Source organism: Phascolarctos cinereus, unplaced genomic scaffold, assembly GCF_003287225.1.
Source record: "Phascolarctos cinereus isolate Bilbo 61053 unplaced genomic scaffold, phaCin_HiC Scaffold_5;HRSCAF=322, whole genome shotgun sequence".
NCBI classification, from domain to species: domain Eukaryota; kingdom Metazoa; phylum Chordata; class Mammalia; order Diprotodontia; family Phascolarctidae; genus Phascolarctos; species Phascolarctos cinereus.
In genome coordinates this window covers 58343895-58368355 of record NW_027555958.1, presented here as the reverse complement: position 1 = coordinate 58368355, position 24461 = coordinate 58343895, and the positions used below count along the sequence as shown (strand labels likewise).

At 46.0% G+C, this 24461-nt stretch overlaps 1 protein-coding gene across 1 annotated transcript in view; it reads left to right on the top strand.

The window, feature by feature from the left end:
* Positions 1-24150, top strand: part of SLC6A17 (solute carrier family 6 member 17) — a 65673-nt gene extending 41523 nt beyond the window's left edge. The window contains exons 7-12 of the mRNA XM_021000881.2: positions 206-447; positions 746-938; positions 3217-3409; positions 5292-5451; positions 17278-17440; positions 18707-24150. Coding sequence (XP_020856540.1) covers positions 206-447; positions 746-938; positions 3217-3409; positions 5292-5451; positions 17278-17440; positions 18707-19075 — 1320 coding nt within the window. The 3' untranslated portion in view covers positions 19076-24150. The remainder of the gene's footprint in view (positions 1-205; positions 448-745; positions 939-3216; positions 3410-5291; positions 5452-17277; positions 17441-18706) is intronic.
* The last annotated feature ends 311 nt before the right edge of the window (positions 24151-24461 follow it).

Genomic DNA, 24461 nt, shown 5'->3' with positions numbered 1-24461 from the left:
CTGGGTTCCCTGTCATTTTGATGCCTTTTGATGAAGCTGGGGGGAGGGAGGTTGTTTATGTGGTGTTGGGCGTGGGGGAGGGAGAAGGAGCAGAAACAAAACAATTAACCATTGTCTCCTCTCCCTTTTTCTTCCTTCCCCTCTTCCCTTTCCTTCTCCCTCCCTCCTTCCTTTTCCCTACTTCCTATCTTCCACCATCCAACAGCTAGACAAGATGCTTGACCCCCAGGTGTGGCGGGAGGCAGCTGCCCAGGTCTTCTTTGCCTTGGGGTTGGGCTTTGGGGGTGTCATTGCCTTCTCCAGCTACAACAAACAGGATAACAACTGCCACTTTGATGCCGCCCTTGTGTCCTTCATCAACTTCTTCACCTCGGTGCTGGCCACCTTGGTCGTTTTTGCTGTGCTGGGCTTCAAGGCCAACATCATGAATGAGAAGTGTGTGGTCGAGTAGGTGACACTCCCCTCCTCCTCATAGCTTCCTCCTCTCCCATCTCCCCTTCCTCCCTTAGGGCAGGAAGCCTGGGATAGTCACCCCTACCCTTGGGCTATGGAAAGCAGAACAGAAGAACCCTGTTTTCTCCACCCTCAGGTTACTAGAGAGAAGGTCAGAGACCTTCCTGTACTTGGTCCCTTTTGGGGTGAGGCCTGAGTAAAATATATAGGGTAGAGTGTAAGGAGGCTGCCCTACTGGGGATACTGACCCTGAGTAACTCCCTCATTCCTCCTTCACCCTCTCCACTGTCAGGAATGCTGAGAAGATCCTTGGATACCTGAACACCAATGTCCTGAGTCATGACCTCATCCCACCCCACGTCAACTTCTCCCACCTTACTGCCCATGACTACAGTGAGATGTACAAAGTCATCATGACTGTCAAGGAGGACCGATTCCAGGAGCTGGGCCTGGACCCTTGTCTTTTGGAAGATGAACTCAATAAGGTTTGGAGAGAGGGCTGTCCCTTTGCAGGGACCAGCAGCAATGATGAAAGGGTCCAGGGTCAGGGATAATAGATGTTTGGGATATAGGGGAAAGATTAGACAGGATCCTTGTCATTGGGGAACTCTATGACTAATCGATGAGGCAAGACAGGTATATCATCATTAATTCATTCAGCAAATATTCATAAAGCACACACTCTGTGCTAGATGAGGAGTAGTGTAGCATATCTGACAGGAGATTGGCCTTGGAGTTTGGAAGACCTGAGTTAAAATGCTGTCTCTGACCTATACTGGCTGTGTGATGGTGTACAACTGTACATTCTCTTAACTTCTCAATGCCTCAGACAGCTGTTTAGGATCTCAGGCTGGAGATGTATTGCTAATCTGCCTCTCAGCCTTGATGGGAGCCATTTACACAGTATAAGTGCCTAGCGTTAATGAAATTAATTTCATTAATTCTTTAATGTTCCCTGTCCCCTGACTCCTCATGGATACCTAGGAAACCCCCAAGTCTCATTCATTATTCCCTTGTGGGTGCATGGGGACAGCAGATTGAGGAACAGAACCCAGGAAATTAGGGTCCAAATTTCAAAAACTGAATGTGTGAAGTACTCTGGAGAATGGAAAAGCTAAGTTCCTGCCCTTACTATCTTGTTGGGTAGAAAAACTGGCCACACGTGAAAAGTTAAATAGATGTGTTGAGGGAGGATGCAAGAGGGGCTGAAAGGGGAAGGGAATAAGCACTTATTGAGCACCTACTATATGCCAGGTACTGTGCTAAGTGCTTCACAAATATTATCTCATTTGATCCTTACAACGACCCTGGAGGTAAGTGCTATTATGATCCCCATTTACAGTTGAGCAAACTGAGGCAGAAAGAGGTTATGTGCCTTGTCCAGGGTCACACACTTTGTGTCTGAGGCAAGATTTGAACTTAGATCTTCCTGATTCCAGGACTAGCATTCTATCCACCTTGCTTCTATCCACAGACAACAAAAACTAGAGGTTCTGGGGAGGGAGAGCTTACAGTGGACTAGAGGGCTCAGGGAGTGCTCCATGGAGGAAGAACTTGAAATAGTCTTTAAGGATGGATAGGATTGGGATAAGCAGAGAGAAAAGAAGGGTAAGCATTCTAAGTGGGAAGAAAAAGAGTGGAGGCTAGAAGGTGAATGACATGTTCAGTGGATGGATCAGTTTGTCTGGAGAAAGGAAGGGCTCCTTATGAAAAGTATTGGGAAATGAGTTTCTCTAGATGGGTTGAGGCAAGACTGGAGAAGGCACTGAATTCAAGGCTATTTGGATTTTACTCCACGGGCCACCAATAGTCAGCCTTTGAAGCAGTGATTGAAAAGAAACATTGTAGAGAGAATAGTCAAACTGCATTGTGCCACATGGTTTAGAAAGGGGAAAGACCAGATCTGCAATTAGGTTCAAAGATTCAGTGACCTAAGTGCAGGATGATGAGCCCTGGCTTGATAGTGGCTCCATTGGAAAAGGATCTGGAGGTTTTAGCTGACACAAGTTCAATGTGAATCAGCAATGTGTCCTGGGATATTACAGTTCCCTATGATAAAGAGACCACACCTGGAGTATTTGGTTACATTTGAGGGACTGTAGCTTTAGAGGGTCAGTAGAAGGTAAACTCTCTGAGGGCAGAGGGCACTTGAGAAATGCATGTGTGATCCAGTTGAATTGTATTGATAAGGTGGAACCCTTCCCAAGGAGGACGACCAGGATGTTGATGGAATCTGGAAACCCTATTTGAAACTGGCTTGTAGGGGGGAGGGGGAAGACTGAGAGAGAGGCAGCATCTGCCCTCCTGGAACTTACATTCTCACAGGAGAAAACCACACAGAAAGGGGAGCTGGAAGGGGAGAGGAGATTTTGTTCTGTGTTTCAGAAGTGGGACCCAATGGGTCCAGGGAAGATTTCAGCACAATGCAAGGAAGAACTTTGTAACAGAGTTGTCCAGTCATGGATTGAGCTACCCTTTGAAATAGCTTAGTCACTGAAGATACTCAAGCAAAGGACTGTCTTTCATGGATGTCGAAGGGATTTGTGGACTGGGTGGGAGGCTGACCTGTTGAGCTCAAAGCCCTTTTCTCAATCTAAGAGTCTACGATTCTGGGATTCCATGTGTGTGCAGCGAATGCCCACAGCTCTATGGCCGAGGGCTTGGCAGCTGGTGGCCATTAGGGTGGTCTTGTTTGCTCACTGTATCCTGTCACATGCATACTGAATCTTGTACCTTCCTTCTCCTCCCTGTCTCCTTGGACAGTCTGTGCAGGGGACAGGCCTGGCTTTCATTGCCTTCACCGAGGCCATGACCCACTTCCCAGCCTCTCCCTTCTGGTCTGTCATGTTCTTCCTTATGCTGATCAACCTGGGCCTGGGTAGCATGATTGGGACCATGACTGGGATCACCACACCCATCATCGATACCTTCAAGGTGCCAAAGGAAATACTCACAGGTAAATCCTTCCCTCCTCATTTTTCAGCCCTGTGTTCCTCCTCCTCAGGACACCCCTCCATCCCCCATTCTCTGTCCCTCTGCAGTAGGACAAGGGATGAAAAGCTTCACTGTCAACAGTGCCCAATTTCCTGATTTCAAGAATAGCTGCTGCTTTACTCAGTTCATTTGTAGACAGATCACTTAATCCCCAAGTACCCAGAAACCTCACAGCTGGTGTGAGCTGGTGCCCTCAGGGAAACTTCTAGTCAGTCAGTCAATCAATACACATTTATTAAACTCTTGCTCTGTGCCAGGCACTATGCTAAGTACTGAAGATACAAAGAAAGTGGGGCGGGGGGAGTAGTCTCTGGTTTCAAGGAGCTCAGAGTCTAATGGAGAAGACAACATGCAAACAACTATTTACAAACAAGATAAATTAGAAATAATAACAGAGCAAAGGCTCTGTTAAGAGGGATTAAGAAAGGATTCTTGTAGAAGGTGGAATTTTAGCAGGGACTTAAAAGAAGTCAAGGAGAGCAGGAGTTGGAGATGAGAAGGGAGAACATTCTAGGCATGGGAAACTGCCAGTGAAAATGCCAGGAGATGTAGTGTCCTTCAGAAGGAATAGCAAAGAGACCAGAGTCACTGAATCCCAGAGGGGTAGAGTGTAAGGTATAAGAAGGCTAGAAAGGAGGAAAGTTATGAAGGGACTTGAACACCAAATAGAGGGGTGTATACTTGAACATGGAGGTGATAGGGAGCCACTGAAGGTTTTTGAGTAGAGGAGTGACTCGGTCAGTTAAGAATATCACTGACAGTTTTAGTGGAGGTTGGACTGGAGTAGAAGAGGCAAGAAAACCAACCAACAGGCTCTTGCACTAGTCCAGGCATGGGGTAATGATGAGGGCCTTTACCAGGGTGGTGGCAGTGTCAGAAGAGAGAAAGGAGTGCATATGAGAAATATTCTGAAGACATGACTGGTCAACGGATTGGATATGGGAGGTGACAAAGTGAAGAGTTGAAGGTGACACCTATGTTGTGAACCTGGGTGACTGGTTGCTAGCTGGGCTCTATCTTGATTTCCCCACCAAAACCTTGGTGTTTTGGTTGGCAAAGCTGGGGTGAGCTTGGTAATAGTGTCCTTGGCAATCTGTGCCAGCACCTTTCTTGGCAAGTAGGAAAAAGGCTGCTGCTGAGGTCAAGGCTATGATAGGTGAGGTGTAGGGCTCCATTGCCACTTTTCAAAGCCTTGTTTCTATGGGCAATGAACATGTTTCCCCTCCCTTTCTGATCCATCCTGTAGACTGTAGGTGTAGATGGGATACAGCTGGCAGAGCCAGCTGGCCCTTCCCTAGACAAAGCTGGTGAATGAGTACCTGAGCTGAGAATCAGGCCTCCTGGGTTCTCTTTCATTTCCGTGAAGAACTTCCGTGTTACCCTGGGAATGTCCTTCACCAACCCTTCAATCCCTCCCCCCAAGTTGGTATTCAGGACTTTTCCAGGCCAATGTTGGTACCCATACTCTTGCTTGATACCTGGCAAGGGTGGCCACAGACCTGACATTACCCATGGGGCTTCTTTCTCCTTTCCCAGACCTCAGTTTCACTGCATTCCTTGGGAGCAATATAGAGGGCATAAAGGCTTAGAACTGAGGGGTTCTGATGCCTGGTCCCAGGCTCTAGCCCAGGCTGTTTCCCTACAAGACCACAAGTAGTGAGACAACAAATGAGTGCTATCAACTGGCATAGGGGGTACTTGTGGATGGGATGCAACTTTGAACCATGGTGGTTCTGACTCTTAGCTGGGAGTGAGAGGTGATGGGGAGAGGTGGCCAGGCTACCTCCTTCTCTGTGGGAGCCTCCACGATCTTAAGGGCTCTGAAATCTCTGTTCTTTTTGCAGTCGGGTGCTGCATCTTTGCATTTCTTGTGGGACTCCTGTTTGTCCAGCGCTCTGGGAACTACTTTGTCACCATGTTTGATGACTACTCAGCTACTCTGCCCCTCACTGTCATTGTCATCCTAGAGAACATCGCTGTATCCTGGATTTATGGAACCAAGAAGTAAGGTTCTGATTTGGGCAGGGAGGGATGTTGGGGGTAGGCGGGGAATGCCTTCCAAGTGTGGGAAGCCTGAGAAAGGGAAGATTTCTCCTTAGAGGTTCCTGCTCCCTGCCCTGGAAATTACTGGAGAGGTATGGAGGCGTCTTTCATTCTCAGAACCGATTGCTGGTGGGCTGGTAACTCACTGACCCCTTCTTCCTGGTGCCACTCAGCTCCCTGCTTCATTTTTAGCAATAGAAGTCAGGTTATGGAATTCAGTGCATTTTTCAAGTACCTATGGTACTTAGAGAAGGATATAAGCTAGAGTGGATGTTTGCACTCTCCTTCAGGGTAGGATGCCTAGCCAATGAGAGGAGGCCTAGCTAAAACAACCAGAGAGTAGTTCAAAGAGCAGACTTGGTGACCTGGAAAGGGCACTGGTTCTAGGTTCAGTTCAACTTCTGCCTCTGATGTTTAGTATCTCGGACCCTTACCTACTGGGCAAGTCATTTCACCAACTCTGCTTCCATCTCCTCATCTGTAAAATAAGGGGCTTAGACTAGATGGCTTCCGAGGCCCCTTCTAGTTCTAGCTCCATGATGTATAAGCAATACTAGGAGCCCATCACAGCCCTGAATGTAGAGGAAATTAGGATAGAGCCAAGGAAGGGCTGTGCCTCCGATCCTGCATCTGGGACAGGAAGATGGCTCTGACTTAAAAGCCACAGACTTGAATACTGCCTCTCACACTAACTAGCTGTATGGCACTGGGCAAGTCATTTAACCTCTCTCAGCCTCCATTTCTTCATCTGTAAAACAGGGTTAATATAAGCACCTACTTCAAATAGTTATTGTAAGAATCAAATGAGAGAATTTATATAAAGCATTTTGCAAACCTTAGAGCCCTTTATAAATGCTCATCAGAACTTTCTCTTCTCTGTGGCTAACTCTGTTCTTCCAATCTTCGAATCGACCTCCTAATTCCCTAATTGTTATTGTGATTTGCTGCTCTGGAGAAAAGCACCTTTTCCTTGCTCTCTATTGTCTCCTCCCTATTCTAATCACTTTCTAATTTAATCCTAATGCTCCCTAGTTCCTCTCAGTCTCCCTCCATTCTGTTTTTCAGTTGTTTCAGTCATATCTGACTCTTCTTGATGCCATTTGAGGTTTTCTTGGCAGAGAGAATGGAGTGGTTTGCCATTTCCATCTCCAGCTCATTTTACAGATGAGGAAACTGAGGCAAACAGGTTGAAGTGACTTGCCCAGGGTCACCTAGCTACTAAGTATCTGAAGCAAGATTTGAACTCAGGAAGATAGTCTTCCTGACTCCAGGCCCAATGCTCTGTCCACTGTACCCCATTCCCATTCTAATCCCCATCTAATTTAACTCTAATGCTCCCTAGTTCCTCTCCCTCTCTTTTCTACTGAATACTTTAGAGTTTAGGGCCTTAGGCTATTGAAAACCAGTCCTTTCCTCTTGTTTTCCGTTCCACCCACACACTCTTCCTCTTCAAACTAATGAAAACCTCACTTTCTCTCAGGGATGCTACATTCCTGGAAAGCCTCTCCTTTGGTGGCCAGCCCTCCTTCAAATCCTTCTGCCCTCCTCACAAGGCCAAAAGAAAGAAGATCCAGCTGTTCTTTGCTTCCCACCTCCCCTTTTTAAACTATTATCCTAATGAAATTGCCCAGTATTTTTTTCTGCTCAGAAGTTATATCATTTCTGCCATGAGGTTATACTACTCTCTCCACATCCCACTTATAATCTTCTACCAACTCCCCTCAGCAATGAGGGGCCAAAAGCAGAATAGAATGGAATCCTTCCTCCATGGCTGAATGACCCCTGAATAGTCTAGATTGAAATCTCATCAATGTGGGACCACCTTCCGGTGGTGCCTGCTCCCTGCCATTTACACTTCCTCATGCTTCATTCATATTCCTCCATAAATCTTCCATTGCATGACCATCTGACACATTAGAGGCCTTCCTCTTGATATTGTGGCATTCCTACAGTAGGCATGGGCAGCTAGGTGGAGCAGTGGATAGAGCACTGGGCCTGGAACAGGAAGACTCATCTTCCTGAGTTCAACTCTGACTTCAGATACTTAGCTGTATGACCCTGGGCAAGTCATTGCCTCAGTTTCCTCATCTGTAAAGTGAGCTGGAGAAGGAAATGGCAAACCGCTCCAGTATCTTTGCCAAGAAAACCCCCAAATGGGGTCACAAACAGTCAGACGTGACTGAAAAACAATTGAATAAACTGAAAGGGTAGGTATTGCTATATAGGCAGGCCAAGAACAGTAGAGCACTTGGTTTGTCTAGCTGTTACCCTGAGCCCTCCCTAACATGAGTAGCTCATCTCCTTTTCTGATCATAAATCCCATAAGATCATAAATTTAGAGCTGGAAGGGGCCTTAGAATCTGTCTAGTTCAACTCACCCATTTTACAGATAAGGAAACTGAGGCCCAGGGAGGCAAAGTAATTTGCCCAAGGTTACACTGATACTAAGTGGTAGAGCCAGGATTTGAACCCAGGTTGCCAGACTTTAAGTCTCATTCCATTACATCTTGCTTTCTTGCTCTTGGGTGATGGTGTCTACACCCCTCCTTGTGCACATGTCTTCATTGGTAATTTTGCAGCTCATTTACATCCACCATATGTCTCTCTATTGGTCTTTGGGTCACCCATGATTTTGATTCTTCAGAGATTGCAATGTTCAATGATTTACAGCTCTATGGTATCATTAAAAGAACAGGATAAGGATAGAAAGTGGATTCTAAGGGTAGAATGGATTTCATTGGTATAGGTAATGAAGAAGCACCCTCTGCTGATGAAGACTAGCACTTTCTCTTCAACTTCTAGTCTTACAGAGTAGCCTGGGGCTCTGAGAAGTTAAGTATCTTGCCCAGAGTAACACAGTCAAGAGTAAAGACTTGAATCCAGGTCTTCAGTACTCCAAAGTCAGTTCTCTATCCACTCCACCATGCTAATGCTGGAAGAATATTCATGTTTTAAAAGATGGGTTATTATTTCAGGAAGCAGCTGGGGATCAAAATAAGTGATGTGCTATTTCCCAAATGCTATAGCCTGCTTTCTTCCTCCCACTCAATTCCTGGCCCAGTTCTGTGTAGTCTCTGTCCAAGATGCTGATAGAATCAGCTCAATGAAATCCCTACCATAGTCCAATCAGATGCTAATCAAAAAATTACTGAGGTGTTGGCTATGGAAATATAGATCAAGGAATGAACATAAGAGCAATTGTGGAGGTTATAACTGATTAGACATGAGAGGTGAAAGAAGAAGAAGAAAGCATAAAAGATATTTACATTTTGAACATGAGCTATTGAGTGACAATAGCGTCACTGGCAGAAATAATGAAGTTATGTAGAGGAGTAGATTTAGGAGGAAAAATGGTAAGTTTGGTTTTGGACACATTGAATTTGATATGCTTAAGACATCCAGGTAGATGTGTCTTATAAGCAATTAGATATCTGAGTCTGGAGCTTGGAAGAGAAGTCAAGGCTGGGGATTTATAGATTTCTGCATTGTGGTATGCAATGGAGGGGAGAGGAAGAGGAACAGTAATTCACTTAGAGTAAGAAGAATCAGGTTTCTATATTGACCCTAGCACTTGGGGACTTTGTAACTATGGGTAAGTCATGTAAATTCTGAATTTCAGTTGCCTCATCCCAAAATGGAAGAATATTTATACAACCTACCTTGCAGGGTTGTTGCGAGAGAAGCAATTTGTCATCCTCAAAGTGCTATAGAAAAGTTCTTGTTATTACGTGAGGGTGATAGTTGAAGCCATGGAAATCCATGAGATTGGCAAGTACAGAGAACCTTGTCCACTCTCCTCAAATCCCCTGTTAGGAAGTCCTTCTTATGCAGAATCTAAAGTGTCCTCCTGTCAATTTCCATCTACTGAGGCCAAGCAGAACAGAGTGTAATCCTGCCCTCATATAATAGCCCCATAGATGAAAGAGGACTGGGCTTGGAGTCAAGAGAAACCTGGGTTCGAATCCTGCCTCTGACATTTACTAGTTGTGTGACAATGGGTCAGTTATTTAATTTCTCTGATCCAGTTTCCTCATGTATAAAATGAAGATAATAATAGTATCTACCTCACAAGCTTGGAAGAATCAAATGCATGTACCCTTCACAAATCTTTCGGTCTATTTAAATCTCAGCTGTTGTTATTATCATTACTGGAAGCTATCACATCCTCCCACTCCCCACATCTTTTCTCCTCCAATCCTCATACAACACATTCTAGTACTCCATTATACTTGTAGCCTGCTCTGGACCCCACTCTAGCTTGTCAATGTCTTTCCATATTTTAGAGTGCCTTCCTAAAATACGGTGCTCCAAACTAAACATTTAAAGACAGGCCTCAGTTTATTCATCTATAAAAATGGAAGAATACTACTTGAAGTAGTCAAATATTTATTGAGCACCTACTGTGTGCCAGTCACTATGCTGGGGTCTGCCATTTAGGGTTGTTCTAAATGAGGAAAGCACTTTGTGAAACTTAGGTTGTTCTGTAAGTATGAGATGAAGTCAGTGCACAGTAGGTGCGGTCTCACTAGTTTAGGGTTCTATGGGACAGTCTCCTCCCTTGTTCTGGACCCTAAATAATCTTTCACATTTTTTTTTTTGTGAGGCAATTAGGGTAACTTGACTTGCCCATGGTCACACAGCTACTAAGTGTCAAGTATCTGGTCTGAGACCGGATTTGAACTCAGGTCCTCCTGACTCCAGGGCCAGTGATCTATCCACGGTGCCACCTAGCTGCCCCAATAATCTTTCATGTTTAAGGTTTATAAAACGCTTAACCTGCCCTGCCTGTGCGGTTCCATTCTATTCCAGGCACACTCTCTTGTCAAGTCCTGTTATTTCCTGTTATATCTTTCAAATAAGCCCCTTCTGTCCTCTGACACTGCCATTACCTTGATGAAAACCTCATCACCTCACCCCAGGACTATTGCAATAGCCTGATGCTGGTCTACATGCCTTAAGTCTCTCCCCCACTGCAGTACATCCTTCAAATAGCTGCCAAGCTGATGTTCCTAAAGCATAGGTTGGACCAGGTCTCTCTCTCTCTCTCTCTCTCTCTCTCTCTCTCTCTCTCTCTCTCTCTCTCTCACACACACACACACACACACACACACACACACACGCACACACACACACACACACACACACTCACACACCATTCAATAAACTTCAGTGGCTCCCTATTGCCTCCAAGATCAAATAGAAACCCCTGTAGCTTTTGAAGTCCTTCACAACCTGGTCCCTTCCTACCTTTTCATTCTTCTTATACCTTCCTTATCCCCCTCCCCCACCACACCCCACATACTCTGCAATCCAGGGACACTGACCTCCTTGCTATTCCTCCCCACAAAACGCTTCATCTTCTGACTCTAGGTCTTTTCACTGGCTGTCCCCAATACATGGAATGTTCTCCCTCCTCATCTTTACCTCCCACTTCCTTCAAGTCTTAGCTAAAGTCCCTCCCTTCTACAAGAAGCTAAAAGTTCTCCCAGTCTTCAATCTTAGTGCCTTCCCTCTGAAATGACACCCAGCTCAGCCTCTCTGTATCTTGTCTGTACATAGTATTTGCATGTTGACTTCCCTATTAGATTGTGAGCCCTTTGGGAGCAGGCACTGTCTTTTGCCTTTGTATTCCCAGTGATTTAGCACAGTGCCTGACACTAAAGTGACTTCCTCAAAGGTCGTGTCAGAGCCAGGATCTAAACCTGACTGTGACTCAAGGCTTTCTCCACTACAAAATGCTACCTCCCTTGTACTTCCATTAACACAGCCTTATTGTCAGCTCATATTGAACTTGTAGCCCACTAAGACTCATCCAGGTACTGCGTAAATATTTGTCTGATTGAACCTGGGAGGCTCTGGGGAAGCTGTACTTTTCACACTTCCACAGCAGAGGGCATCTGAGACTGTACAAACTTGATCTTAGATTTCAAGCTAGAAGAGACCTTAGAAGCCATTTGGTCCAAGCCCCTCATTTTACAGATGTTCACATGTTTGCCCGCTGTTTGCATGTTATCTCCTCCATTAAACTGAGAGGCCTTTGAGAGGGACTACATTTTGCCTGTCTTGGTAGGGGTCAATAACCCTAACAGGCTAGCACAGTACCTGACACATAGTAGGTACTTAATAAACATTTATTTATTGAGACTAAGAAAGGTTAAGCTACTTCTCTGAGGTCATACAGATGATAAATATCAGAACTCAGAATCTCTTACTAAGAACCTCTGTCTCCAAATCCAGTACCTTTTCCATTCTACTAGCGAATCCCCTTCTTATGACTGGTGAAGGACAGGCATTGGCACCACCTGCTCGGGTAAAAGGGGTTATGGAGGTATAAGTAGAGGCAATCTTGTGATAATGACTTGTCATTATTGTGCAGAATGTAGAGCATACATGGGAAGAAGAGGGAGGACACTGATGGGTTCCAGTCTCACTGGGAATGAAGAAGTGGGTTCTCAGACTGTTTTTGTGGGATAACTACAGAGACCATGAACGCCGAGTCAGCTTTAGGCAGGAAGTGAGTATTGTGTCAGGACCAGAAGGAATCTTAGAGGTCTTTTAGACTCACCTCCCTCATTTTACCAGTGAAGGTACTCATTGGGCACCAGAGATCACATGCAAATAGCTAGTGGCAGTTCTGGAACTCAGTCCCAGATTTCATAACTCAATCTAGGTTTGTTTTTGTTGTTGTTGGGGAAATTTGACAAAAACTGTGATTTCATCCATTCAAGGAGCTCCCAGGGAGGAAACTCCCTCCACTGATACAGATGGCCACCTTCTCTGCAACTAGTCTTTGAGTAGACTGGGGGGAGGGGCAATGAGAGGTTAAATGACTTGCCCAAGGCCACATAGCTGGGTCTTCTTGATTCCAAGGCCAGCTCTGTATCTAGGATGCCTCTCAGTCCTGCCTAGCATTACTCAGATCAAAACTTTTTTTTAAAGCTATTACATGGAACATCACCAAGAGTGCCCCAAGTCAATCAGGCCAAGCTGATGAGCATTTATTAAAAGCTTACTATGTGCCAGGCACTGTGCTAAGCACTAGGGATACAAAGAAAGGCAAAATACAGTCCCCATTCCCAAGGAGCTGTTTAATGGAGGAGCCAACTATATACAGACAAGCTATATACAAGATAAATTGGGGGAAGCCTCAAAGGGAAGGTACAAGGATTGAGGAGGACTAGAAAAGGCTTCTTGTAGAAGATGGGATTTTGGCTGGGACTTAAAGGAAACAAGAGAAGTAATGAGGCAGAGATGAGGAAGAAGAGAAGTCCAGGTATGAAGGACAACCAGTGAAAAATCACAGAGTTGGAAGATGGAATAGCAAGAAAGCCAATGTCCCCAGATCACAAAGTATGTGCAGGGAAGGAAAGTATAAGAAGACTGGAAAGGTGGGAAGGGACCAGACTTTAAATGCCAGACAGAGGATTTTAGATTTGATCTTAGTGGTATAGGGATCCCCTGCAGTTTACTGAAAGGGGGAGGGTAGTTGGTCAGACCTGTGCTGATTGTTTTGGCCATCCAGTGAAGGATGGGCTAGAGTGGGGAGAGACTTAAGGCACCGAGACCAATCATACCAAACGATTGGTGAAGCATAAGGTAATGAGAACCTGCAGAGTGGTAACACAGTGTCAGAGGAGAGAAGGGAGTATATAAGAGACAGAATCATAAAAAAGTAGAATCAACAAAACTTGGCAAGAGATTGGATGTTGGAGGTCAGAGAAAGTGGAGAGACGGAGGCTGCAAACCGGGGTAACGGGGGAGGGAGTTAGGAAGCGAGGGGCGCTTTGGGGGAGCTTGAGTTTACTTTTGGATGCGCTGAGTTTAAGACGGCGATGGGACATCCAATTCCAACATTCATTTGGAGATGGGAGACTGGACATTAACCAATATCAGCACACTGCTTAGAGTATGGTAGGACACAAATACTAAAAAAAAAAAAATACCAGCCCAGTATAGAGCCAGACAGAAATCCTTCTTGTCAGTTGGCTCCTGTGATAAGCTATTAAAGTACTGGCTGGTCGACAACCCTTGGTGATTCCTGTCTAGTGACCTCTTTCCATTATGCTTCACTGCCCTCCTTCCTGAGCACCCACTAGATTGTAAGCTCCCTAACAGTGAAGACCTTATCTTACTTGTCTTCCTCTGTACCCCAGAGAAGAGCATAATTCCTTTTGTGTTTTTTGGTAAAGTCCTGGTTTTGGTCCAGACCTGTGGTTTCACCAGTGTGGGGAGCCACTAGTCCTTTCACCAATGCAGATCTGATGACTTAACGGTCTTCAAGAATTGCTTTGGGGGGTAGGGGGACGGTGCCACCAAGAGGTTGAGTGACCTGCTCTTGGTATGTATCAAAGGCAGAACTTGAACCCAGGTCTTTCTGACTCCACTATGGATTCTTTATCTACCACATCACAATGCTCATTGCCTTATGCATGAGACACAATTAACAAATGTGGACAGAAAAAAAGGAATGAAGGGAGGAATCTAGATTGCCAGTCTTGAACTTATCTTCGGTTCTGTGCTCTCTCTCACCCCACATATCCAGGCAGAATCCCAGTCTTGCCATTTCTTCCTCGATGACGTTCTCACATCAGTCTCTTTCTACTCAATCACCCAGGGCTGTGCTTGAGTCAGCTAAGGCTGGAGAGCCATTTGTTAAAATTTCAGCGTGAGAGTTTAAATGTCTCCTACAAACCAGGGCCTGACTTATTGTTTTGCTGGTTTCTAGACTTAAGAAAGTGTTGGAGAAAATACATTAAACAATATATTGTATGTGTGTCTTTTCCATCCTTTCTCCTTCCCAGAGCTAGTAGTTAAACATTCACCCTGCAATCACCCCTAGTTCAGGCCTCCATCGACTCTCACTTTAATTATTATACTAGTTCCTAATTTGTGTCTCTGCCTCCATTCTCTTCTCTTATCCATCCTCCACAAAATTTTCTAAGTTATATTCCTAAAGTACAGGTGTGACCCTGTCACTTCCCTGCTTGGAAAATTCCAGTGGTCTCCTTTAGCTCTAGGAACAAAACTATGCTCCCCTGTTTGACATTTAAAGTCCTTCACCATCTGGCTTCAACCTACCTTGCCAGGCTTATTATATATTACTGCCCTTTACACAGCCAGTAGTTCAGCCAAACTGGCCGCTTGATCTTCTTCAAATACAACACATTGTCTTTTGTCTACACATCTTTGTACAGACTGTTGCCCCCGTTACCTGGAAGGCCCTCCCTCCTCCCATCTGCCTTGTAGAATCCCTGTGTATCTTCAAAGCTCAGCCCAAATGTCACCTCCTACACAACGCCTTTCCAGATCCTCCTAAACTGCTAGTTTCTTCCTATGCCAAGATTACTTTGTATTTTTTTTTTTGGCAAGGCAATGGGGTGAAGTGACTTTTGCCCGGGGTGAAGTGACTTTTGCCCGGGGTGAAGATTACTTTGTATTTCTTTGGATATGTCTTGGATATACTTACAAGTGTACAGTTTTTCCCTTGGTTAGAAAGTAAGCTTTTTTGAAAGCAAGAACTGTTTCACTTTTGTCTTTGTCACTCGATCACAACATGATACAATACAACAAATACTTATTAATCACCTACTATATGCCAGGCACTGAGCTAAGTGCTGGGGATACAATAAGAAAAGGAAAGACAGACCCTGCTCTCAAGGAGCATATAGTCTTGGGGGGGGGGAACCCAACATACAAAAGGAAGCTAAAAGGTGGGGAGGGGGAGGAAGCATGGTGTTGGAGTGCAAGGGCACAGTGATGGTAGTGTAGAATCCAAAGAGTGCAGCTGTTGGGAAACAGAGAGTTCATTGGGCTTCTGAGCCCTCTTTATCAGACGGTTTGAGAGAAGTGTTTTTACTCCTTCCTCCAGCCTTCCAATCAGAGGGGCAGATGCTACTGAGGGTCCTGATGAGGTGTGAGAACTAAAGCTGAAGCAGTCTATGGGGATGATGAGTTTCCTGGTGATGAGCTTTTCCTGGGGGAGGTCATGATGATGGTGGAATAGCATCCAAAGAGTATAGCTGGTGGGAAATGAAGAGGGGGCTGGACTTCTTTCTTCTCCTTCTATGGAAGCTTTATATGTAGCACCTAGCACAGTGCCTGGCACATAGTGGGTACTTAATAAATTCTTTGATGATTCATTTTGAAGGATGGAAGACTTACTGTATTATTATATATTATGTATTGTGCATTAGAGACAGCTAGGTGGCTCAGTGGGCAGCTAGGTGGCAAAGTGGATAGAATGACTGGCCTGGAGTTGGGAAGACTCATATTCCTGAGCTCAAATCAAGCCTCAGACCTTGAGCAAGTTCACTTAACCCTGTTTGCCTCAGTTTCCTCAACTATCAAATGAGGTGAAGAAAAGGGCAAAAATTCCATTATCTTTGCCAAGAAAACCCCAAATTGGGGCAGCTAGGTGGCTAAGTGGATAGAGCACTGGCCCTGGTGTCAAGAGGACCTGAATTCATATCTGACCTCAGGCACTTGACGCTAGTTGTGTGACCCTGGACAAGTCACTTAACCCAGATTGCCTCACCCAAAACCCCCCCCAAAAAAACAAAACTCAAATAGGGTCAGGAAGAGTTGGACACAACTGAAACAACTGAACAGCAAACCACAACAGAAGGTTCCTCAGTGGATAGAGCATTGAGCCAGAAGTCAGGAAGATTTGAGTTCAAATTTGGTTTCAGACACTTACTATCTGTGTGACCCTGGGCAAGTCACTCAAAGGCTGCCAGACTTAGTTTTCTTATTGATAAAATGAGGATAATAATAGCTACCTTCTAGGGTTGTTGTGAAGATAACATGATATAATACTTGTAAAGTATTTTGCAAACCTAAAAGCATGGTATAAATGCTTGCTATTGTTATCATTATATATAGAGCTCTGAGCTAGGATTATGAATGGAGACCAAAGAAGTACTCTGGAAGACTTTTCAGTGTACCTGAGAATGAGGTATTCACCCTCTCTACCTCCATCCCTTCCAGCTCTAGATAGAAGACCCTAATCCTACACACAACCTATAAATCCCAGTTCAAATGCTACCTCTCCTCTCCTGATTCATCTAGTTGTAAATAATTGTAGCTCTTGTTTTGCACCTCTCTTACACATTTATTATGTTCCATTCTTAATTCTGGTGTTTTGTACAGGTATCTTATACTCTGTTAGATTGTAAGTGCCCTAAGGCAGGAACCATGTCTGAACTCAACTTTGTCTTCAAGAGTAGTGCTCTGCACCTGGTGGCAGCTTAATCAGTAGCTATTGAACTGAATTAAACTTTGATGTGTGAATGTTTGTCAAGGGTCATATCAATAGGCACAACTTAATATAGTACAAAGAGGGCTAGCCTTGACTTCAGGACACTTGGGTTTAAATCCTGACTGTTCTTTACTACCTGTGAGTATCTTTGGACAAGTCATTTCACTTCTGAGCCTCAGTTTCCTCATCTGTTAAATGAGAACATTGGATGAGATGATTTCTGAAGTCCCTTCCTGTTCTGACATTTATTCTCTCTGATACTGGGAATATATGATTTTTATGGTTGATTAGAGTAGAGGAGAGAGCAGAAAGGGATGGAGTTGCTAGGAGTAGGGAGGAGCTAATTGAGAAAACTTGCCGATGATGAATTTGGAGCCAGGCAGATATGGGGAATGAGGGTGAGTGAGAATGTTCTTTGTCCCTGAGCAATGTGATGAAAAATACCCTCTCATACCCTTTGTGGGCTCTGGGCTGGTGGTAGGACATTTACCCCATCTCCTCCTGTCCTCTCTGTTTTCTTCTCTTGCCAGATTCATGCAGGAGCTGACAGAGATGCTGGGCTTCCGACCCTACCAATTCTACTTCTACATGTGGAAGTATGTGTCCCCCCTGTGCATGGCTGTTCTCACCACTGCCAGCATCATCCAGCTGGGTGTCACCCCACCGGGCTATAGTGCCTGGATCAAGGAGGAGGTAAGGAGAAAACAGGTCACCTTTCCCCAAGCCTCCCTCTCCCTGTTCCAAAGGGCAGAGTCACATTGGATCCATTGAATCCTTCCTCAGTCACCATAATTTCTCAGACCTGTTTATTTGTTCTCAGCAGGAAGTTAATGCTCCATTTTGGATCTGGGGAAACAGGCTTACAGAAGCCATACTAGTTAACCACATGACCAAAAAAAGTTTAGCAGTGAGACCAAAGCTAGACCCTAAGTCTCTTGATTCCTGGTCCACTCTACTATGTTGCTTCTTATCATTTGTAGGGTGTGTCATTTAAGAGTACTGGTTCTGGAGCCAGAGAACCTGGCTTCAAATGATTGCCTAGTTGTTTGGGAGATTTTTTGGAGAGTTTTCCAACTTTTATTAATCAGAAAGGTGATACTTCATTTAGATGGCCAACTTAAAAAAAATTTGTCACCCATTTACCTTTTATTTTAGTTATATTTTTCAATGTTGGCTCTGATAAGAAAGAAAAGAAAAGAAATCTGTTTTTTTTTTTAATAAAAGTTACAACCAGAAGGAAGTATCTCTTCCTTTCAGGGCAAAAGAATAGGAAGCAGGAACAGGGAAAGAAATGGGGCAAATGAGATGAAATTCATTAAGTATAAAAATTTGTTACTCAAATTCAGAATAATAATTGAATAACTTTGTTATTTCATATGTATCTGGGAATGGACTAGAGACAAGTCCCAGTCCTGTCAAGTAGAGGTAGAGTTCCAACATTTGGTACAATATTCCAAGAGAAGGTGAAAGTAACATATTTATTTCCTTTGAGACCATTTCCATTGTCAAAGATAAAATCTTTTGATTTCATATCTTTCAGCAGCAGCTTTGGATTATCGACTTTACATTCCAATCAAATATATTCTCTAGATCAGCAGTTACATCAAATGTAATGAATCCGAGACCACTTCCTTCTCTAGATACAGTGAAGTCTTCTACATTGTTTTATTTTCCATGGGCCTCAGTTTCCTTATCTGTAAAATGATGGAGTTGGATTTGGTGGCCTTTGAGATACCGTGCAGCTCTAGAACTATGATTGTATGCCAAGGGGTGTGATCTAGTCTCTTCAATACTGTGGCATGGAGGGGCATGAGGAAGTTGTCCCCTTGGGATGCCTACATGAATTCGTGAGGAGGGTCAGAGAGGAACCATTCCTATCCCTAGAGAGAGAACCAGACAAGGGTGAACATCTGGCTGATGCTTTTACTTAGTATGCTCTCCCCTTACTTTCTCTCTCAGGCTGCAGAACGGTACCTCTATTTCCCCAACTGGGCCATGGCCATCCTGATCACTCTCATTGTCCTGGCCATTCTGCCCATCCCCGTGGTCTTCATCCTCCGCCAGTTCCACCTGCTGTCAGATGGCTCCAATACCCTGTCTGTGTCCTACAAGAAGGGCCGGATGATGAAGGACATCTCCAACTTGGAGGAAAATGATGAAACCCGCTTTATCCTGAGCAAGATGCCCAGCGAGACTCCCTCCCCGATGCCCACCCATCGCTCCTACCTTGGCCCAGGAAACACATCCCCCCTGGAGATGAGCAGTGCCCCCAATGGACGCTATGGGAGTGGATACCTGCTGGCCAGCACCCCTGAATCTGAGCTGTGACCACTGTCACTCTACTTCCCACCCTCTATCCCTTACCTGCCTCTCTGGTCTACCTTCCTACTGCCCATATTCCTGACCGGTGGTGGTACCATCCCCAGTTCAGCTGGGCATGGGATTCTCAGAGCCACCACCTTACCTCTTAGAATCATTCCTGGACCTTGCTCAGTGTAAGGAACAAGGGGTTTGGAACATATTCCCTTCCCCACTCTCCCCCATTTGCCTGTCTCTGTAACTCCATCTGGTCCCCTTCATACCTCTAGCCAAATTACACACCCTAGGAGGTGCCATCACAACAGTTTAGGTGCTGTGGTGGCTGTGTCAGAGATGACTCAGGAATCTGGATTCCCAGCCCAGCAGCTCTTCCAGGTGACTCCTGAGGCATCTCTTTCACCTCTCTTCCTGTTTTCTGCCAACTCTGGTTGTCTCTTTCCTTGGTGTTTTCTTGCTCCTTACCTGGACAGAGCTTGACGAGGCAGTGACTCCATTAAGACTGGAGGTTCCTCTCTTGGGACCAACAGGTTTTACACCACTGATGATCGGGGAGGAGGATGCTCCCCAACAGACACAAGCAGTGAGTGGGCTAAAAGTCTGTCTTCAGGCCTGGTACTTGGCAGCCCCCTGGTACAGGGAGGCCTCCAAGGGTATCTGTTCTGTGAGAGAGACCAGGGAAATTGCCTCTGGAGGCTCAGATAGTTGGCACAGGGTTCCCCTTACATCTGATCCTGGTGGGAGGAGAGGGCAAAGTGGTCAGCTGATGATGAATGGATTTCGTTGCTGTGTCTAAGATCCGGATGTAATGTTCCAGCCACTGCCCTAAGTATGGGAGGGGTTGCTCAGGGACCAGTATAAGGTCTCCCTAGCTATGGGGGGGAAGACAGAAGGTGAGCTATTACAGGATGCTGCTTTTATTGTGTGTGTGTATACATGGACGCATCTGTCCTGCTGCCTGTCTCATCATGTCTGTGAGAATAGCCCTGACTGGGGTCAGGTCAGTGTCTCAGCTTGGGAATGCTTTGCTTAGCCCTCAGGATATAGTGCTCTGAGTGGAGCCTGAGAGCAGTGGCCTCTGATTCTCTCCAGTTGTGGGAGCAAGGACAATTGGGAGTGAGGTGAGGTGGGGGCAGAAGGCTGCTCCCAAACTTGTTTTCGGAAGCACACTATTTCCCCCTCTCCTACCCTCCCCCCATCATTCCAAGCAGGGGACAGTCATCTCCCTCCGGCAGCTACTCCCTCTGGAGCAGGAGGGCCCTGGGATCTGGGGAATTCTCTGTGCTCCTAGGAGTGGAGGGGGGCTCTGGCCCAGGACCTTCCTTGCCTGTGATTGGTTAATTAGGCACAAGGTGGAGAAGTCCTAGGGTCTGGGGAAAAGAGTTTCAATTTCACTGCCTCCTCAGCCCTGATGGCCACTCCCACCCTGAACAATCCCTTCAGGACTGTCTGAATAATCCCAGTGGCCAGTCTTTCCAGTGACTGCCCTCCCTCACCCCACCCCACCACTCCACTGTCACCAGCTTCCTCTCCACCTCCTCCCTTCTTCCTCTTCCTCATCCCTTACTATTTTAGAACCACTCCCAAGCCTCTTAGGTCCCATCTTACAGGGAACTTAACAGAACCCCACTGTTGCAAGGAAACATAGATCCTGCCCTGATGAGTTACCGAATGAGTGAGTTCCTTTACCCCAGTGGCTTAGGAAACAGAACTCAAACTCAGGTCCCCTGACAACTCATCTGGGGTTCTTTTAGCAACATCATGCCCAGTATTATCATCCAGACTTGCCTGGTTGAGGGCTAGCTACCCCTAGGAAGAGTCAGGATTTCTGAGCATAAACATGGAATCACAGGACCTGAGTTCAAATCCTGATTCTGTCACTTGCTACCCATATATCTCATCTGTAAAATAAGCGGGTTGGACTATATGACCTCCTAGGTCCTTTCCTGCTCTCAATTCTGTGATGGTGGTGGGGAGAAGGGATCCTGGGAGTTGTGCAATTAAAGAAAACATCCGAAGTGCTTCAGAATTGAATTGGGAACGGAGTATCTGTTGAATGAATTAACAAATGAATGAATGATTGAATTGCCCCCAAACTTTCCCTGGCTTAGAAAGTGATCCTCTGCCTTTAGAAACTTCCTCTAAGGTGAGCAAACTAGGCAACAGTGCTTGGTCCAGGTCCCTAGGGGAAGAACCTTGAAGTACCTTCCCTGGATGTGGCCAAGTTTTCACTCAGGATTGGGAGGGGACAGACTGAGCCCAGGGTCCCTTCCTCCTCTCTCCCTCTTCTGCACCTTGGCCATCCACTTCCTTCTTCTCATCTTTCATCCTGCCCATCCTCTCTTCTTTCATGGTTCTTCCTTGCCTTTTTTCCACCTTCTCTGAGGGCTTCCTATGTGAGAGGGCCTTATTTCCACAGCAGGGTGAGTATATGAATGAATTTGCCCCAATCTGCGGTGCCCTCGCCTCTCAGAGATTGATTACTCCTCCCTCTTCTCACCCCCACCCCAACCTTTGCCCTATGCTTGTTTTTCAGCGAACTTAGGTAGGGAAAGGGAAAATGTAAAAACCCGAGAGAGACAATACATTATATATATAATATATATTATATTCCATATATTCTATTTCTATTGTATATATGAACTGTACATGTCTGTGTAAATGCTGTTTAATGAGAAGCCCAAAGCAGTAATTAGTGGACTATTTTCATCCTCAGTGCTGTACAGATAATATTTTCATTGTATATTTGATATTTATAATTTTTTTTAGTGTTTGGCTGGGTCAGACCCCAGCCTGACAGCCTGCAGGGGCAGGGCACTGGGCTGGGTGGGGGGAGGGGGGACCATTCTTTCGTTTTATGTGGGGTTCAGTATTGCATTGTGACCATTTGCTGTAGGCTGGGGCCCAGTTGCAGCTGTGTTGTTCTTGTGTGTTATAGCCATAGGGCTCATTTGCTAGGTAAGTAGGATGTCCCTGCCGGTGTGTGTTAGGATTTGTGATTCCTTGTGTCTACTGCTTTTCTGGGCCTCTTACCCACTCCTGCCTGCTGCTGTCCCACGCTAGACCTTGAATTGATGTATTGGAAATGAGGGAAGAAAAGGCCCCCACTGGTGGGGGTACCCTTTACCTATTAGTTTTTTGCCTTGGGACAACAGAGGCCTTAGTCTACAGAGTGAATTTTACCCCAGGGTGATGTCTATCTGTCTGTCTTTTTCTGTAAGTAGCCAAAGTGAGCTAGAGCTCCATGGATCCTGTGCGTTTAGAAGTGGTTTGCATTTGTGTATGAGCAGGAACAGGACTGAGCAGAGCAAGCCATCATTCCTGGCCACTGTTCAGAGACAGAGAAAACCCTGAACCTTGTCTTTCCACCAAAAACTTAGGTGCTCCCATCAAATTAATAATCCATTTTAACAGAGAATAAACTACTTGATGTCACCAACTGAGGAAGGTCCTTTCATCTATCCCCGTGCCTCTGTCCTTATTGATGATGACAGTGAAATAAGCTTAGCCTGGCAGATTGGCATGAGTATGTGGGATGCAAGTTGAGGGAACCTCTGTTGTTCTTAAAGTGTTCCAGTTTTGTTCCAACTCCAGGATCCCATACTTACTGGGGACAAAGTACTAGGGTGGGGGGAAGAAGTACAGAGGCAGCCAGACTGTTTTTAGCCAAAACTCCAACTTTTCTCCTTGATGGAACAGAAGAGTTTGGGTGATAAGGGTGAAAGATTGGCCTCTGGGGCCCTAGGAGACAGGTTCATGGGAATGGTGGGGGGGGGGGATGCCTTTTGTGTCCTCTTAACTTCCCTGACTACTGCTTGACTTGGTAAAACACTAGCATGGGGCCAGAATTCACATGGAAGAAGCCCAGGGTAAACAGACAGCCCCAAACAAAGCTCTCCCCTGACCCTTGTTATTTCTACTTTCACAACCCTCCTTGGCAGGCCAGGGCTCACCTAGCCCACATCTGGGAACCGTGGGCTGTAGCAGCACTGCGTAGAAAGACTGGGCAGGAGCTGAGCAAATCCCTGGTTCCTTTTCTGCTCCTATCACCAGCTTCTTGCTCAGGGAGATTTTTCCTCCACCCCTCTGGCAAAGGCAGTATGTCAAGCACTAAGCTAGACTCCCCTAAGGTATATGTGAATGGGGAAGAGACCAGTGCCAGCTTGGAAGGGAGCAGCTGGGCACTGGGCAGGGTGAGGCTTCCCTTCCCTCCACCATCTCCCCCCCCCCCCCCCCGAGCCAGATGAGCCCAAGCAGGTGTGGGCAGGCTCCTGGCCCAGATAGCTTTTGCTTTCTAGCAATAAATTCCCCATAGTGCTGGGACAAGTCTGATGTTAGCTACGTAATTTGCGGCCTGTGAGTTGTTGTTAGAAGCTGCTGGTGGTCCTGGCCCCCAGTGCTTGCTGCAGTATTACTAACTGGTCCCTGTGGCCACTACATTCCAGCCCTCCTCCCCATCCTTCAACCCTGTCCAAGATTGTTAGCTTGCCCACCTGCTCTGAATGAGGGGCATTTGGTTCTGCCTCTCAGAAATGCGTAACACCCTCCCCCCCACCCCCGACATTATTTCCTCATCTCCCTCCCACCAGCTCAGTGAGCATTCTAAAGTCCTTTCTCAGCTTAGGACACCAAGTTTGGCCCAGAATTCTTTGCACAGCCTGGAGGCAGCTGAAGTGGTTTCCTGGAGGGAAAAAGCAAGCAAATGCTGCAGGAGGAGAGGCCAAGCTCTTCTACCAGACCCTGGAGTTCTGGGGGTCGGATTGTCTCCCAACTAGGCTGCAAACATAGGACTGGGATTGGGAGGAAGGTCTTCAAGGACAGACGGAGGCCGCTGTCTCCTCGCCCAGGTTCCATTGCACAGATAGTTAGATATAAGCACACAACTTACAGTCACTTGGTTTTCTAGTAAAAGTTGAAATCGAATGCAGCAGATATCATCCCTCCCCTCTCCCACCCCCTCCCCCTGATGTAGCTGGTCAGAGCTCTAATTACAAGCTGCCCTACTGCAGGAGGAGGGAATGCAACAGTCCCTCTGAACCCCCTGCCACCCCCTCAACGGGGCGCAATAAAGTATCTGTTCTTACCAAGCTCTCATTGACTTTGTTTCCTGCTTGGAGGAGGGTGAGGGAGGGGGAAGGATGAAGGATGGGACAGAATAAGGGGAGAGTAGGGAGAAGGGTCTAGGGAAAAGGTGGGGAGGGACTGAGAAGTAGGGTAGAGAAGTTAATGGTCATGATGGGCAGCACGAAGGTATTGGCTTTAAGGGGAGGGATCTCAAAAGTCTGGGAGGGATTCTGGGGGAATCTGTATCCAGGAAAGGGCCAGAGCCAAGCCACGCAGAGGACAGAGCACCAGAAGTCAGGAAGACAACAAGCATTTATTAACTATTTACTGTATG